Source organism: Pholis gunnellus, assembly GCF_910591455.1.
Source record: "Pholis gunnellus genome assembly, chromosome: 2".
Classification (NCBI taxonomy): Eukaryota; Metazoa; Chordata; class Actinopteri; order Perciformes; family Pholidae; genus Pholis; species Pholis gunnellus.
The window spans coordinates 14,330,663-14,349,507 of NC_136536.1; the positions used below are offsets into that span (position 1 = coordinate 14,330,663).

Consider the following 18,845-nt stretch of genomic DNA (forward strand, 5'->3'; position numbering starts at 1 on the left):
ACAAAAGAGTTCTGTTTAGAAATGTGAATAATCGCATAGAGGATTATATGGCCTTTCCACCTTTTTTAGGAGGAAGCATGATAAGTTGAAAAATAGTATAATGACCATAAAAAACTTTAAAAATATCCAACCTCTTTCCCTCAACAAACGTCGATCCACATAGTTATGAATAAAAAACAAGTGCTCCACTCCTTCATCAGAACTGTTTCAAAGTTTTAAGAAGACATTTCTAAATATCTGTTTCTTGGTATGCATGATTTAAATTCAAAATGTAATGTTAAATTCACTAGGAGATGTGATAGTGAGCTGGTGCCTTTGTGATGTTTTTGTAGCCACACTCAGCAGACAGTGAACATGAAGATAGGGCCTCAATGGTGAGATGCAGCAGGGGCTGATGGGAGCCGCGGGGCCTCACTGCTCAAACGTTTGTGTCCGTCTCAGGTTGTCCTTCACACGGACAAACTCTGGGATCTTCTGCTGGTTCTCCCGCTGTCTGATCTCCTCCTGCTCATACTGAGACATGAGACAAGTCAGTGCATCAGCTCTCAGTGTCGTTCATCCACCACATTGCACCATCCAGTTAGTCCAGACCAACTGCTTGCTTTACCGTCACACAACCCAAATCAACGAGGTTTGAATAGTATTTTGGTGTAAAAACAGTCCGATTTAGAGATGTTGCTGTTTACTATTTTATATACAGTTAGTTGTTGTTTTCCAAAGAGGTCGTAACCCTTGCAAAGGAGTCCCAAAACAATCTGAGGGGTCTTCATGATCAAAGCGGTAAGAGAAGAATAAACAAAGTTCTGCGACACACATTGGTTTTAATTTTTTGGGCTTTTCTATTCTATTTTTCTAATCTTTCTTTTTTCCTGAAATATCACATCATTTGACCTCTTTGGGTGTAGAACGGTAATTCAAATTGAACCATCCAAATGTTTAAAAGGGAAAAGTCTTGTTGACCTGCTAACAACTCATAGACATCTGAAACGTGAAATGGGGCCAAACAAGATGCAACTCTTTTATAAGGGACCACACGAAACAGTTCGGGAGACAGTTTCATCTTTAACAATGCATTGCATTTTTAAGCTTATGTTTTTTAAAATCAAAATTTGAAAATTACCTACAGCTGTCAGATAAATGTAGCACAATATATTATGGAATAACCAAATATCCCTCAGAAATGTGATAAAGCTAAGTAAAAGCACCTCAAAGTTGTACTGAAGTGCAGTTGAGTAAATGTACCTGTGTTTGTTACCTTTCACTACTAATTTGGCCCTTAAAATGTGTGTTTGGGCCAAAGTGAATTTATTTGTATCATAATTCCTTTATGAATCAATGAATTACTCTCAGCTGTTTGATTTTTGCGTCTTCTAACCTCTTGCATCTTCTGTTGCCTCTTGCGGAGCTCCGTCTCCAGATCTGAGGGCCGCCTCTGAGCCATCTCCTCCTCCCTGTGCAGCTCCAGTCTGCGCTGCTCCAACACTCGTGTCAGCTCCGGTTTCTCCTCCAGCAGCAGACCCCTGCGTGGTCAGTCAGAGTCAGTACACAGACAGTCCACCCTGCTTTGTTTTACATGTAGACCACATTGAGATCAGAGAGTGGAGGTGTTGTCAGTGCTCAGCCCTCCTGTACCGTTTATGGCTGAGCAGCAGCTCCCGGTGCAGGTTCTGGTAGGTCGGTGTCTCCACTGAGGAACCGTTCAGCTTCCTGGGCTGAAGGCCCTCGTCACCGCTGCAGTCCGCTGCGGACTGACGGAACATCCGCGGGCGGCCAACAGAGGTCTCTGAGAAACCCAAACAACTCATATCACTACCTGTTCACTTTGACTTTTTACTCTCTGAACTCTAATTATGACAAAATCCTAGAATAGATAAATAGAAAAATGTTTGGCAGTAGTTGAAACATGTTTCACATGCTGTTAATGTGACATTTCAGTCACAAAGGAAAAAAATAGTTAAAGAGGGGGAAAAAAACACTTCAATAACAATTTGAACAGTTTGAGTAAAAGTAAGTCAATCAAACAATCAATTAATCTATTGATCAAATGGACAAATGGATTGGTTGATCGTTAAAATAAACGATTCTTCTATTGGATTCATCAAATAGATAAATCAATCAAATTCTTGATTGATTGGGCAATCAATCTCAATTAAATATATTAATCATCAGTATCATCAACTGTTCGATTAAAGTTTAGAATAGTGCGTTACTATACCTTTTTTGCGATGTCCGTAATTTGGTATCTATTGGTTAAAAAGTGTGAAGGAATAAAGAAGAAGAGACACCCTGTTAGTAATTCATCAAGTACATTATGTCACAGCCACTAGCTGAGCTATATTGATGTATTAAAACATATTTTTTATATTGATCCTAACCTGATGGGGCCGTGTGTATAATTAGATACCGTAAGAGCAGGATGTGCCTGCTGTGCTGCTTAACCTCTTGAACCCTAGGCCTATTTTTAGCCCTGTGCCCGAAAATGTCCCACCCTTACGCAAAGGGGCTTATCTCGCTAACTACAAGGTCTATTTGAATAATTTAAATGGCATAATAACACAAATAAATGTGAGCTTTGTTAAGATGTGTACATATCATTGCATATGTTACTGGTAAATGCTGGACGAATGTTACACACAGCTCAAATTGAAAATGTTCAGGTTCGACTTTTTTTTTTTACCAAAAAGCACTTTTATTGATTTGAAATGATTCAGAAGCTGGCCTAAACTCTCCCAAATCATATCACAACATGTCAGCAGTCCTTTTAAAAAACAAATTGGCTTTGATAGAGTGAAGTATGCCTGAGAAATCAAGGTCAGCTGAGGTCAGCCAACGTCAATTCTGATTTTGGAAGTAGTACAAATAGCTGTTTTATTGGACTTTTATATACTATATAACTATTTATTTCAATCTATCTAATACAGCAGTTTGGCATCATTTTGAGAGCTTTGGCTATATAAAGACCTGTAAAATATGGCTCATTTTCGTAAGAATTTGAGTTTTACGTGATGTATTTGAACCTCACACAGCCTGCGATTGGCCGATTTGCGCAATTCCTACAGATTTGAACTGGCAGAGTCTGGGCAGTGTAGTCATTCTTTCTTTGAGTTGTTTGACCGAATTTTAAGCCAACAAAATAATCGAAAACGGTGATCCGCCCCCATGGCTCAAACTGAAATAAGTCAAATGCCCACCCTAAGTTAGATTGATCATAAAATGTCTTCAGGAAACAGTTCAGAGCCGTCACAGGATGTTGATAGAACAGTAGGACCCGGGGAAATATGCCTTTGTTTACATCAAAACAGCACAAAGGTAAGGAGTTTATGAAATATTAGCGGTGAAGCGGTTTGTTGTTCTGGTGCTTGTTTGCTCACAGCTCTGTGGTGGTTTCACTTAGATAAATAGTGAAGATATCTTTGGATTCAGTGTGTTATTGGTGTGTCTTCTGCTATTTCGGTTTTCCGTGTTAGCATTTAGCTTCTTCTTATTAGCGCCTACCGGAGTGTGTGGTCGGCTCAGCCGTGGCGAAAAAAGAGTGATATTGTGGACATTCTTTTAGTTGCTTATTTGAGTTTGAGTAGAATTGTGTTTGGAGTGTGTACACTGGCTTGCAGGATAGGGTTGAACAGAATCTCTTCGTTAATTTGGTATGAAGCATTAATAATATGTTTGTATGAAAAGTCCATTCTACGACATTTGGAACAGAGCCTCAGAGCAGTATGGAGACCTTTTGGACGTCTTCGGGTACAAGAGGTTTTAAGCAGGTGAGCACAAAGGTGACGTAACAGTTGTGATGCAGGTTTGGCAAAACATGACCAAAGATCCACCAGTAATTAAAAAGGAAAATAATATAGATATCTGTATCTATTACACACATCGCGTATAGACAAGAGATACAAACTTGGCTTGACATCCTACTGTAACACAATCAGACAAAGACCTCTGCCACACCCACTGAAACCAGATAATCAGGAGCAAAGGATCCTATTGAGCAAGTAACAGATGGTAGATGCTGCATGTTGGAACTGATGTAACTCTGCCTCTAGGATTCTTCAAGCTCAGAACTGAATTTGGGATTGTGTCGTTTACTGTTCCTGTCTCAGACATAAGCCTCCAGATCCTGTCCCTCCTCGCCCGGGCTCCTGCAGAGAGTTTGAGCCGGTGGATCTCTGACCTGATGGAAGCCATTGTTCCTGTCAGAGCCTGCAGGGCTGGAGTGGGTTCCAGCTAAATCAATAATCTCACAACTCCTCTTTCTCTCTGAATTGTATTGTCCCCAGCTGACTCTCTGAAATCATTTTACATTCAGAAACATCAACATGTGTTTTTTTCACATGCATTGGAATATTAAAAACACGAAAATTGAAACTACTTTTTGTTGTTCATATGAGAACAGTGAATAACCGCATGTTTACATGCAAAAAAAGGGTTTATCAGTTTTCTTAAGTAAAAATTAGATGATTTGAGAATCAATGAAGCATTTAAGTAAATATAAAAAGCAATAAAACACGTCATAAATTGTATACATCTTGTGTTTGAAAAGCTTTCAATATGGATACAAAACATTGTTGACTGCACTTCTCACCTGAACTAAAGCAGTTTCATAAATGAATCGACTGTATTGTTGTTGAGCATCTAATTAAATAATTTAATTCTGACTTGAAGAGGGGTGTAAAGTCTACTGGACATACGGAATTCAAAAATCAACCACGACTGTGAACCCACTGAGGATACACTCACACCCTGACAGGTGGCCACCAGACCAGACGTTGAGCTCTCACTCTCTGTGCCAAGAGTAGAGGTGGAAGAAAACAACTCACTTTTCTAGCAGGTGACCCCTCCATGGCAGGATGGTGGAGGTCCACTGTGTCAGTAACAGTGTTCCTGTTTTAGTCCATTGTTGTAAGAATCACACCTCCTCACATGGTCTGTCTCTCATCTGTTTCTTTTCTGCATCCAAGTCCAACATAGTGTTGTTGATGAGGGATCCTCAGACTCAATGTGCCACCTAGCAGTAGTCATTAGTGGTAGTAGACACTGAAATCTTATTACGCCATTCAAGATTACCTCACAACCCCCACAGGGAATAGGACGCTAGATTAGGTAATTGCGGCAGACACAAATGCAGCTTAAAACCGACCTAACACGGAACTATAACAAGTTGACACTAACAAAAAAGGCTTTCAGGCAAACCAACATACTGTTTATAGTGTGAGGCTTTCTGATTGGAGACATACAGTATATACTGTATAAATAGATTCAGGATAAAAACAACAGAACAAACAAAACAGACTGCACTGACATAATCAGCTGGTGCAAAAGTGTGAGTGTATATATGCATGTATATGACCAGATTATTAATTCAAAAGTCATTCAATGTTAATCTGTTTTGTTGTTTAAAACTATATATCAAATGTGTGCATTGTAAAAATAGTCATTCAGGTGATTTGTGAGTCTGTTACTTAAAAACATTACTGATTAAAGTTGTTTCAAGATAAAATGGCCGTTTATGTGTTTACTTTATATTTATTTACCATTGGAGTATGCTGTCTTTTTTTCTGGATCGTTCTGTGGAAACAAACTTATATATGCATACTATGAATTAGACGTCATTATTTACATCCACAATGCAGTTATGACTATGATGCTGTCACATTTACAATCAATTCATTTACAAGCATCTTGCAGGTTACATTTGTATTACTAAACTTATACTCAACCTTTCCTGAAAACAACCATTGAAGAGTTAATGAAGGATTTTACATCTTTTACAAGACATAGTAGCACAAATTCAGAGGAAAAGTAACCGTTTTGAGCAGTGCTCCTAAATCAGCTTTTTATTGTTATAATGGAATCCCTATGTGCTGTACAATAACTTATTATTGTGTTTGTCTTATTTATATTTCTTCATTTAGTTGAGCTGAGAGCCTCTGTTTCATTTATCTTTAATTGATTATAAACGTCACGACAACATAAACTGTGAAGGCAGGAGAAAAGTGGAAACAATACAAATATAACTTAATCCTAATATCATGCATGTTTTTTACTACATTACTCACCAATCCTTTTATATCATTTAATAGAGGCCTACTTACATTATTACTTGAATTACTATTTATCTTACTCAGTTTTGACTACTGTATTACTTATTGCGTGATAAATTATACATTTATTCTATGTTCATATACTTACATAACTGTAAAACTGTCATTTATTTTAATAATAGAACTATCAAGTCAAAAAGGCTCGGTATTTTCCTCTGACGGCCACATGAGGTCGGTATACCACAGTGTGATCCTGCTTTCAATGTCCCATGATTCCTTGCGGCTTTTTACTTTAAAGCTGACCCGGAAGTTCCTCGTGCTTCATAGTTTGAGTGGGTTGTGAGCGGCGTGGTTGTGTGAGCGTTTGTTCGAGTGAATGTGGGGTGTCTGTGTGTGAGTGTGTATTCTTGTATTTCTGTAAAAATCTACACAGTGATCTTATTTGATCTGGTCTGAGTTTGGCTCTGCTCAGATCAGAAATGATAGGAAAAGTGCTCGCGAGCCTCTATGGCGATGAACAGCGGGCGAGATGTTTAGGGCCTCCACGCTTCATGTTGTGGTCAGAGGTGATGAATTGATCAGATATACTAGTTCTGACTGTGTTTGGGTTCATCTCAAGCGTCATAATGGACAATGAGTAAAGAGGCGATTCTGATCTAACCACAACTGAGAAGCAGCGCGAGGTGGCCAGAGCGGTTGATTTATTTTAAACGGCCTGCGTTCTCCTCACGAGACGCTCGTTGCATGCGACGAGACGCTGCTTGTTTCATTGTTCCAAAACAATGTCGGCGGTTTACTCTTTTCACTGGAATTGTCCAAACGTGTACTACCACTCGAAGGTGGAAAATGTCTCTAAAATGATGTACGGACATCAAGTGCTTTAATTAAGAGAAAATCAGTCAAGGCTATAGGCCCTTTGCAGTGTGAGTCAAACAATGCGTGTGGAACTTATTTTTAAAGTAAAACATTCCCCTCTTCGTGTTAGCAATCCTCTGCCTCAGACCAGCAACTAATAACAGGGGAAGCACGAGTGTGGAGTTTGAACGGGACTAACTTGTTAAATGTAGCTGCAGGAGGTTTTTTCCTAATTTGTGCAAACTCAGTTATCTCACTCCCTTTCTTTTCTCAAATAATGAACACCCAGTTTCCAATTCAGTATTAATAAATGTAACACCCTGTGACACATCATACCTTAATGACATGTTTCTAATATTTTGTCCACCCTGTTAACAGTGAAGGTCGACAAAACAAAACAATAACTCAGTATAATGCAATTCAGCAGCACCACAAACTATTCTCCAATATGACCGTAAAGGGGAATCATCATCTCTTTAAAATAGTTGCTTAAAAAACATGTGAACACATAACCTCACATTGGGCCTGGTAACCAGGGGGAGTTAATACATGGATGAAACTAATGAATATAATAAAACAAACTAAAATGATAGATTTGTACCATATTTGTACTGTATTATGTTTTGCTCTTTACTCAAGTAGTTATTTGATAAAGATAACCAAAGTTATTGGGAGTCAGTCTGTTTATTTTTATTTGTGTTTCTTGTCTGAAGAACTAGATGCTTGAAGCATCACCATTGGTAGTCAAAACGTCCAGTGGAGCATTAAGAAAACTTACACAATAAAAACTACAATACTTGTCTTTCTTCTCTTAAAATTCTCACGGTCCATACAGTACATTGGTTTGTATATATAATGACGGACCTGATGAAAAAAGTTTCTTTATACTCCACAGAACCCACACAAATATTCAATGTCTTAAATCCTGGTCAAAACCTTCCAAACTCATGTTTTACAGGATAAAAGTGGTGCAGAATTCAAAAAAAGAAAGCCCTCATATTCTAGTACCAACACAATATGTATCTCCCGCAAACCAAGATCTGCCACATTGTGAATTACAGCTTAGTTTTCTTAACATGAATATAATTGTTTTAGTCAAGCATACTGTATATTCTTTGATAATATTACACAAGCGAAAATACTAAACACATATATGAGTTGGTTGATAAACGTATTCATAGAGGAGACGTTTTACTTCTGAGGCTGACTTTTATCTCGCGATAACGGTAGTTTCTGACGATGACGCCACTCTTTGTGTATACACGTGACCTCTTTCGTCCAATCACCTTTCAGCGAACGCTAGGCGAAGCGCGCGAGGTCGACCCGGACGGTGGTTTCTTTTTCTCGGAGAGCTCGTCTTTTAGGCGCTATGGCGTCGTCCGGCAAAAAACGGCGACAAAGTCACGTCACCAGCGGCTCACAGACCTCCAACAGCGTCGCGAACATATTCTCAAGCAGCCAGACGGGCGCAGTCGGAGTAGAGGGTCGTTTTGTGGAGGGATCCATACTTCGCCTCACCATGAAAAACTTCCTGTAAGTCACTGCACCTGAGCTGTCAACTAACAACACAGACGAACGTCTTTTAACGGTTTACAGGACAGCACAGACCCCGATGATAACACTGCATATGTCTACCGTGTGCTCTCACAGGACCTATGACTACTCTGTGTTGTATCCCGGACCCAATCTCAACATGATCGTTGGAGCCAATGGAACTGGCAAGTCCAGCATCGTGTGTGCCATCTGTCTGGGTCTGGCTGGCAAGACCGGTATCCTGGGCAGAGGCGATAAGGTAAACACTGCAGCACCACAAACCTCTGGTAGATGTACTCTGAACATGAGGCCTTAATTACAAAAGAGCAGTGAGTAAATACAAGGCACGATAGAAGTTTAATACATTCTAGCTTTTTAGCTGATAGCAGCAGCATTATGTTGTTTGAATGTCTTTCATAATCATGTGATGGTTTGTCTCAGATCCCTGAACAAATGTCAATCCGTCAAATTAATGCAGTTATTTTAGCTGACCAATTAATTACAATTCTTACAAAACTAAATGTTTGTTTTTTCTCTGCAGGTTGGGCTCTATGTGAAACGCGGGTGCAATAAAGGATTTATTGAGATTGAACTGTGAGTTATGTGAAAGAGTTTGCAGACACACAGTGTTTCTTGTGTACATTTGTTCCCCTAGATGTATCTGACAACCAAACTCTTTATTGTTATTCCAGGTACAAGACCGGTGGTAATGTAATGATTAACAGAGAGATCCACGTGGAGAACAATCAGTCGCTGTGGATGCTGAATGGAAGACACTGCAACCAGAAAGCAGTGGAAGAAGAAGTCAAGGCGTTGCATATCCAAGTCAGCAACCTCTGCCAGTTCCTGCCTCAGGTATGTGTGTGTCTAATAGACTCATGGCTGCTGAAAATCTCCCCCGAGAACGGCCTGTTTAACTAGTACTGTCACATTGTAGGATATTTGCATATTGCAGGTGTCATATGTGTGAAGGCTTTATTGCACAGCTAGTTTGATTCTAATTCTAGATTGCCTTAAATGTTACATCCAGTATCACTTTTCCTCACTGACAGGAAAAAGTGGGAGAGTTTGCCAAGATGTCCAAAATTGAGTTGCTGGAGGCGACTGAGAAGTCAGTGGGACCACCAGAGATGTACGAGTACCATTGTGAGCTCAAAAACTTTCGCAACAAAGAACGAGACCTGGAGGTAAACATAACTGTCAAAGAATGAATGCATTTCAAAGAGTCGTAGAAAAGAAGATTTTTTTTGGATTGCTTCGCTCCTTGAACACCTCTGTAGAATTCTCCTGTTTGACTGGCACCACACAGATGTTTTTAACAAAACAATGTCACAGTTGCTCCATCCATTATGTAACTTTTTACCCATATTTAAGAGATGTAAAGGCACCATTGCAAACCTCAGGCTCTTCTAGGTTTTTCACGGTTGTTGGTGATTTGTTTCCCTTTCAGAACACTTTGAAGGAGAAGTCCAGTTTCCTGGAAAAGACCAAGCAGAGGAACGAGAGGAACAAACATGATGTGAATCGTTACTACGAAAAGAAGAGGCATCTGGACGTGATTGAGTTGCTTGAAAAGAAGAAACCGTGGGTGGTGAGTGATGGGAATGAAACACTGCGTACTAGAGCGAGAATAAACAAATAGACACAGTCGGAGTTTAAACTGTGTTAAGCAAACTGTATTAGCTGTGATTCTTTCCCCCTGATATTAGGAGTACGAGACCACCCGTAAGGAGTTTGAGGGCGCGAAGAAGGAGCGAGACGACGCCAAAAGGCAGCTCTCTGCCCTGAAGCAGGCGCAGGCGCCCATGCTGAGGAAGATCCAGCTGATTGATAACCAGCTGAAGCCCACTGAGGCACAAATAAAGGCGAAGGTGAATAATCAAATGTTATTACTCTCTGTTATGTGTAAAGCAGGGATGGACAGCCTTTTTCATATGAAGTGGCATTTAGTTGATTTTCTTGTTAATCCGTGTGCCTTAACATTTAGTTTAATTATGACACCACATCAAAATGTATATCCCCCACCTTACCTATAATTAACTTGCAAAGCAACGTTTTAAAAATTATATATGAATACATATACCGTATATACATCGGAGTTGAAACATTTACTCGACCAACCTTTTACCAAATTTCAGCGGAAAAGGCAATGAGTACTATCCAATCAGAGGCAGTGTGGGGCGGGGCTTTGCTGCATGCAGGTGGGGGGGGGGAAAAACAATCAATCTATCATAAATAATAAGCTGTGCAACTGCCAATTTCTCATTTACAAAAAACTCTTTAGCACATTTATTGCACGTGTTCCGTGTGTGTGTGCCTCAGGTTGCATATCCTGGTCTACAGTGTGACAGCTGTGTCTAAATGAAGAAATAGGGTTAATAGGGTTGATTTTTGTAGAGTACTCTGAGTTAGTACTTATGATCTGTGTGTATCTATGTAGCTCAGAGGTCTAGCCATTAGCGCTCACTGATCCATCTAGTGCTCTTGAATGGTTTGATGGAGAGCCTCTCTGGGCCTTCATGAGGATTTCACATGAATTGTAAGTACATTATAAATGAGAGCATTATGCTGCCCCCAGAAACGCATAATAAAAAGGTTAAGACAGTTTTGAGCGGCACATTTGAGAATCCCGCCAGCTATTTAGACTGTAGTCTGGGTTTATTTCTTAAATGCATCTCTGCTGAATGTGAAGGAGTAAATAAGATGAATTAAAAAACCCTTTAGAGCAGGCTTAATGTCGTCATTAAAATGAAAGGCTAGGATTGTTGATGGTTTTCTACAGTACAATGATTACTGGAATGTAATGTTTGTGATATCCTGAGGATTCAAGGATAATTTATTGTCATTATGCAACACGGGGATAATCAACGAAATGCAGTTGTAGCCCATTTACAGAAAAACACGACAAAAAACAAACGGTGATGCATCCCTGTGGTGGATTTTTTTAAATTTGCATCAAAATGTAAACCATTTACTGGGCAGATTACACGGCCGGCATCTCACCATTAAGAGATTGAAGCCTCAAAGGAGCCACCGACACAGAACACAAACACGAAAAGACAACAAATTAAAACCAAAATGTGGTGAAGATCATGGGAGCTGCCGGCCGCTACATCTACACGCGCCGCCGTTGGCCACAGCAGGTGCCTTCATCAGTGTTGATTGTAAAAATAAATATCGTTTTTGTGTGAAATGGACACCCCTGTTTGACCGGTGAAGGGACTTTGACCGTCTTATTTCTTTTTTTTCAGACTGTCGCCATCAAAGAAGCCTCTCTGAAGTGCAAACAGAAACAAGAACAGTTGGACCGAAAACATAAAGAGGTGAGACTCTGAAAGAGGAGGAAAACCTACAACAAACATGCCACTGTACACTAAATTGACTTCTGTCTGGGATCCTGCCCCCGAGAACGTCCTCATTTTGTATTTTTCATGGTTTATATCAATTTTTCTGATAAGTAAGAAGTGACGACAGAGGAAATTTCAATTTGAATGATATAATTATGATACGTTCCTACTACATGTAGTCTATGTCGCTGACTTTTCCTGCGTCTGAGAATAAAGTAGACTCTTATCTGTCGTGCGGCTGCGTGCTGTCCATGAGGAATGATAAGTCTCCCTGTTCCTCTCTACAGATAGACGATATTAAACAGACGCAAAGGCTGAAGCAGATGGAAGAGGAAGACCACCAGAAGCGAATCAGCAACACCAGACGGACCATTGATGACTTGAAGGCAGAGCTCGCCAAAGTTGGCGACCAACCCGATGTGACTCCGCGGATCAACGCTGTCAACGCGGAGCTGAGGACCATCCGGGAGGAGAGAGCCAAGGTTGATGGAGAGAAGGCCGACCTACGCAGGGAGAAAGTCAACCTCTATGCTGAGTCCAAAAGTGAGAGTTTACCACAAACGACGCAGCGTCCTCTGAAACCAGTTTACATAAACACAATCTAATTATTTCACATAAAATGCTGCTGGCATAGGTACCAGTGTCAGTCCTGTTCAAAGTCAGTATATTGAGTTTATTTCTTTTAATTGCCAGTGTGGGTGAAAAAGCTCAACGACATGAACAACCTGATGAATGCCAAAGAGGAGAAGCTGCGAGGACGCCACAGGGACACACACACTGCCCTCCAGTGGCTCCGAAAGAACAGACAGCTCTTTGGTGGAAACGTCCATGAGCCCATGATGCTGGTGGTGAGTCCTCGTGAGCCATGTGGTAACACTTTAACACATTGTTTATAAGACACTGTATTGTAGATTAACCCTAAGTGTATATAAGAAGATGTAAGTGTTTCTTAATGTATTTGTCAACAACTAAGACTGCTGTATAAGAATTATAAAATAAGAAATGTCCTTATATCTGCGTAGAACTACATTACGGTGTATTATAAATCATGTATTAAATGTTTTTATAGTGCTTATCAATGCTAAATGGGGGTTTGAAATCAAGTATTAGCACAATGAATGTGATTTACGTTCTTTATTCTTTTGAAATTGGGGAGAGTTCATCTCTTAGCGGTGATTCTTCACAAAACATTTGAAAAATCATTGATTTTTTAGTAATTATTGTGACTGTGGTGCTTTTTGAATCCGTTGCATCGCCCGCATGGTAATCCTTTCCTCATTCCTCAGATCAACGTGAGAGATCATCGCTTTGCTAAGTTCGTGGAGAACCACATCTCCTTCCACGATCTGCGGGCGTTTGTCTTCCAGAGAAAAGACGACATGGAGAAGTTCATGCTCGAGGTCGGTGATTGGCACGTTGATTCTGGGAGGAGGATGAAAATCCCCCTGAGTGCAAAGTGTCAGACAAATCTTAACTCTGTGTGTGACATCCAGCTTTTGCCATCCCAAATACAAAAAATGATTTTATCTTACCCCGAACCTCAGGTCCGTGACAAGATGAACTTAAAAGTGAACTCTATTTCTGCTCCGGAGGATTCGTGCTCCAGGCGGCCGCCGTCCCGAAATATTGAGTCCCTGAGGTGAGAGAAAATGAATGCTACTTGAGGCGGAATGACTTATAAAATCAGCATCAACATGTGTAAGTTTGTCTGTGATCATTACTTTTAAAGTATTACATCGTTATGTCTTATTCATAGGCGTTTTGGGTTCTTCACCTACCTACGCGAGATGTTCGACGCCCCTGATGAGGTGATGAGTTACCTCTGTCACCAGTACAAAGTGCATGACGTTCCTGTGGGCAATGAGCAAACTAAAGCCATGATTAAAACGGTACGTTCTTCCCCCCACATTCTCCAAGTTCTCACAACACAACAGCAGAGTGTTAGAGACGTGAATGTTATTTAGAATTCAACCTCTTTGGTGAAATATACGGTCGGCTTTCAAGATCAATGGTGTAGGTTGAGGCCTGATATGTCAGTGAGGTCTGTAAAAAGGCACCACCCATTCAAACCATTGTTATCTATTTTGACCTAGTGCCTTTTTAGAGCTGTCAGAAATCGACATTTTTTAATTGAATTAGATTTTGATGATTAATGATTCCTTTTGTTGTGTCCCAGCTGGACCACTGAGGTCCAGAGAACCTACTTGGAGTTCATAGTGTTTCACTCTGACCTCCGTCTTTGTCTTGTCATTTTCTTTCTCACAGGTGATTGAGGAGCCCTACCTCAGGGTGTTATACACAACAGAGGAGAGGTACACGTTGAAGAGGTCCCATTACTCCAACAAGATCAGCACCAGTAACTCTGCAGTGCACCCTTCCCAGTACCTCACCATCACTGTGGACGCTGAAGAGAAACGGCTGCTGGAGCAGCAGATGAAGGTAAGGGAGAGAAACAGGAACAGATCTGGAAGCATAGCCCTGAACCCTTTTTTTTTTTTTTTAACTTCAACCTTTCAGAAACCTGATACCTTGAGAAATATACCTTTAGACATCTCGATATGTTAGAGTTTAGTTGAGGCAGGAGTTTAACTGTTAACCTCCACTGTGTCCAGACCTGTGAGTCGAAGTTACGAGACATCGATGAGCGGCTAAAGGCCCTGCAGGCGGAAGCCGCCACACTGGATCGCCGCGATAACGAGTTGTTGGCAGAGAAGAAGCACCTTTCAGAAGTAAAGGGCAAAAAGAGGCAACTGGAGCAGAAGATCAGTACTAAGCAGGACAGGCAAGTCCGTCTTGAACAGTTAAAAGGCCAAACAGGCACAGAACGTTTCCCTCTGTAACGTGTAATATGTTGTCATGGATGACTTGATTAGTACATTGTCTCTTGTTTCCTTCCATGTGTTTAGTCTGAAGCAGATGGAGCACAGTGTTATTGACCTGCAGAAGATCGAAGAGGAAACTAAAGAGAAAATTGCGCTCGTCAATTCCCAGAAAGTGTCCATAGTCGGAGTGTTCATGGCCCAAATGAAGGTGTGGATCAGTGACCTTAGAACTAAGGAGCTGTATATGACTGTTGCTGGCTGTGGTTGCGTGATATTCAGATTCAACACTGGTACTTTTCTCTTTCCCTGCATTTACCTCCCCTCTGCGTTTTCATGCTTCTGTCTTGTTCTGACTCTTACCTTCTAGCAGACATTATGTCAAACTTGTATTGTTTAATTAATTCTCCGTCCTCTCTGACTCCATCTTTCTTGTCTCTCCCATCGTCTGTAGCTGAGATCCAAGTTGACCATGGATAAGGTGTACCTGGCTTTGGAGACGGTGGGTCTGATGGCCGAGAAGGCCAAGCTGGAGAATGATTGTAGAGACGGCGCCTCTGAACTTAAGACCACCGAGGTGAGTGTTTCCCTCGCACTTGTATACACATCTGCCCTGGTGTGGTGTCCGTGATATTAACGCCTGTATTTTATGGCGTGTTCTCGCAGCAAAGATGCAGCCGTCTGGAGCAGAGGAAGGTGCAGCTGACGGAACAATGCAAAGGCCTGTTGAAGAGAGCAATGTCAATTTGCAAGATGCACCCTAATGAGTCATTACCCGAAGACCTTCGTAATGTAAGCGTTTATCACAGTGTTTACTTCTACATTCAGTATTACATCACTGGATAAAACACGCCTCGCCACTTTCTGTGGAATATTATCCTTATCATGTGGTCCTGTCGCTGCTGTGGAAGCCTTTTGAATGCTAAAGTATGATTAATATTGGATTGTAAAATATTCATGCTTCTTGTTTTTTAATGCAGGCTTTCAGCAAGCTGCCTGACACACTGGACGAGATCGATGCCATGCTGAACGAGGAGCGGTCCAGAGCGGAGTGCTTCACCGGCCTCAGTGAAAATGTAAGCGGAAGCTAAAGTTATTCAATCTCTACAGGAGACTGTGATCGGGCCATATCAGGCTGCTTTGTTATTATTCTTTACTTTATCCGTAGCAATGTCTTTATTGTTGGCTTTCTTGCTTTTTTTGGCCAGAAGTTGTGAGTCTGAATACATGGTGTGAATGTTTCTCATGTTGATTCTCTTGGAAGGTTGTTGACGAGTACAACAGGAGAGAGCAGGAGATCAAACATCTGGAGAAAGAGCTGGAAGACAACAGCACCGCTCTAAACGTCTACCGACAGAACATATCAGAGGTACATGGTTTGTCACTGGAGGGATTCCTCTGGGAGGTTTGGGGGATCTGTGACAGCCTGGTCATCCTTTTGTTTAAATGTGTGAACAATGATTTCTGTATTTGTCTTCGTAGGCGAAGGAGCGCTGGCTGAACCCGCTGAAGCAGCTGGTGGAACAGATTAATGACAAGTTTAGTGATTTCTTCCGCTCCATGCAGTGTGCAGGAGAGGTTGATCTGCACTCAGAGAATGAGGTAAATGTTGACTCACGTGGAACAACACACACACACACACACACACACACACACACACACACACTGACATCTCGGGGTCAAAGAGTGATTCCAGTGGTTGTTTCCCTGAATTAATCTACCCTTATGAGGATTGTTTAGGTAATCCTAAACTTATGCTCTCTTTTTTTAATTTGTATTCAAGAGTTTGAATTATTACCCTGTTAAATGCTGTCTTTCATTGCAGGAGGAGTACGACAAGTATGGGATCCGAATTCGGGTGAAGTTCCACAGCAGCACTCAGCTCCACGAGCTGACGGCCTACCATCAGAGCGGAGGAGAGCGCAGCGTCTCCACAATGCTCTACCTCATGGCCCTGCAGGAGCTCAATCGCTGCCCCTTCAGAGTGGTGGACGAGATCAACCAGGTAGTGCTCTCTCTCTCTCTCTCTCTCACGCACGCACACACAGTCACAACAGCTTTTCTTCTGTGAGAATATGAACATAAAAACAGAGCTGCAAAAGAAGCATGACCTGCCCTGAGTCCGGGAAAAGAGGATTTTTGCTTCTTGTCCCACATTTTAGGATTCATGAGCCAAAAACGTGCCATGCAGTGGTGCTTTAGGGTCCAAACTGCCACACAAAGTAGTCCCTGGTTCCTCGGCCTCAGGCTTGGATGTGACTGATGCTACTTCTCTCTTCTCTGCAGGGAATGGATCCTGTAAATGAGAGAAGAGTCTTTGACATTGTGGTCCGCACTGCCTGCAAAGAGACAACATCCCAGTACTTCTTCATAACGCCCAAAGTGAGTGTTTGTACCTTTTTTAATGAGTTTGTTCAGACCGTAACAAGAGATTATTACCACATTGTATTGTGTAGTGTATTCTGCTTAAGTGGCTATAGTCAATATGTTGATATTAACAATGGATCACATGCCTACTTGTATCTGAAAGATGCCACTTATTGTTATGAGAAAGAGACACAGTCTACAGTTCCCCCCCAGCTCTACAGAACATTTTAACACCTTTCAGCTCATTGTTTTGGTTTTCAGTCTGCAACTTTACTGTGTTGGATCACTCTCATTGCCATTTACCCCTGTTGTCATTGTAAAAAACTTTAAAAGCCCACTGTTTATTACCTACTCAGCACCAAACAGCCGACAGACACAGTTAGCAACTAGCTGGTGAACATAGCAGAGAATTCAGCTATAGAGCCAGATCTTTCCTCAGGACTTGGAGACCAAAAACATTGTTAAAAGACGGTGATTATTGGACTTACATTCATGAAGCGGCCAGAAACATGACTCCATATAGATGCAATGTTGGTCTGTATCTGTTGGATGTGTAAATAAGCAGCTGTTTGTTTTCTATATACAATATGCTGTATATATGAACTTAAAAGTTATGATATGTCAGCGTTGCGTTCTCAGCTTGTTTGTGAATCTGTGTATATGTGCGTTATTATACGACCCATGCGCTCTTCATGATGTGAACTGAACTGAACTTTTGCTCCTGCGGTGTTTGTCTTCAGCTGCTGCAGAACCTCCAGTACGCTGAGGAGATGACTGTCCTTTGTGTCCACAACGGCAGCCAAATGCTTCCCCCCAACCATTGGGACGAGAAGGCGTTCATCAGACGATGCCTCCAAAGAAAAGCCCGGGCATGAACCCACCATTTGACCTTCCCTGTCAGAATTCAATTATTTTGAACTGTTGGAATGAAACTGATGTTTATCATTAGAAATAATTTCTTTTTATTAGTTGAAAGTGAAAAGTGAATGTTTTAGTTGTTCTGTTGAAGGGTTTTTCACACGCTCAACATTGGGTCCAAATTGAATGGACATTTATAAAACAGATGTACAAAAAATTTAAATATTCATTGAGCATATTTGTTGTTTTGTCATTTGCACATTTTTCTACTTTAATAAAATATTCTGTGTTTGTTTTAAATGTGCATGTTACATTTATTTAGAATCTGATTCCTGGGATGCTTTGCGTGAATACTGCTTCGTCACACAATGCAGTATGAAGACGGTAATGATATTTTTCCTGGAAAAAGATAAAAGTTGTAAGAACAGAACTTTTTGCATTCAAAATAAGTTCAATTTTGCTCAAATGCCACAGAAAGTATTAAGAAACGGGTGTTGGAACTGTGTCGTGCTGAAATTTGGGGCGATCTGCACAGAAATCTATAAACACCAGTATTATCTCTCATTACATTTAAAATAATGTAGAAATAAACCTTATCTTGTACCTTTTGTAATATAGCCATTTGAAAATGTTAACACCTCAGCAATGTGACAGATAAGTGAGCTCAGTGTTCATGCTTTTATTCAATGGTGTAGTTTTCTTCAGTGTTCATTGAGAGTTATGTGGGGAAACTGATCCTGAAATTAGGACATTGACATGAATCAACTTTCAGTTTTCTGTGTATGAAAATCTGATAAATTACATTACATAAATTCACTGAAAGAAGCCCTTTATTTACAGAGCTCTCATGTTGGTAGCAGTCAAAGACTCTGGAAGCTTTACATTGAATATAAGCTGCCACCCTTCTCTCTGGTGTAGCACTTGTTAGAAAATGCCCGTGGAGGGGGAAAGGGTATTACTGTATACTGGTATTTCAGACACACCACTTTACACAAAGTCAGATTCTCCCCAGAGTCGGTGGGTTC

At 40.9% G+C, this 18,845-nt stretch overlaps 2 protein-coding genes across 2 annotated transcripts; one reads left to right on the forward strand and one right to left on the reverse strand.

Annotated features, from left to right (window-relative positions):
• Positions 1 to 411: 411 nt before the first annotated feature.
• LOC306707365 (protein FAM107B) lies at positions 412 to 4,841 on the reverse strand (the record flags this gene model as incomplete). The annotated part of the gene is made up of 5 exons (XM_079174790.1): positions 412 to 513; positions 1,376 to 1,520; positions 1,633 to 1,783; positions 2,216 to 2,243; positions 4,818 to 4,841. The coding sequence occupies 5 exons, from the start codon at positions 4,839 to 4,841 to the stop codon at positions 412 to 414; spliced, it is 450 nt and encodes a 149-aa protein (XP_079030916.1).
• A 3,375-nt stretch (positions 4,842 to 8,216) lies between these two features.
• On the forward strand, positions 8,217 to 18,120 carry smc5 (structural maintenance of chromosomes 5). The gene is made up of 24 exons (XM_079168689.1): positions 8,217 to 8,429; positions 8,547 to 8,688; positions 8,971 to 9,023; positions 9,122 to 9,284; positions 9,482 to 9,616; positions 9,880 to 10,020; positions 10,139 to 10,300; positions 11,681 to 11,752; positions 12,064 to 12,319; positions 12,470 to 12,624; positions 13,063 to 13,176; positions 13,321 to 13,415; positions 13,533 to 13,665; positions 14,042 to 14,215; positions 14,389 to 14,558; positions 14,683 to 14,806; positions 15,050 to 15,172; positions 15,262 to 15,387; positions 15,576 to 15,671; positions 15,860 to 15,964; positions 16,078 to 16,197; positions 16,421 to 16,600; positions 16,882 to 16,977; positions 17,703 to 18,120. Exons 1-24 carry the CDS (start codon positions 8,266 to 8,268, stop codon positions 17,835 to 17,837), a joined length of 3,234 nt encoding a protein of 1,077 aa, XP_079024815.1. The 5' UTR covers positions 8,217 to 8,265; the 3' UTR covers positions 17,838 to 18,120.
• The last annotated feature ends 725 nt before the right edge of the window (positions 18,121 to 18,845 follow it).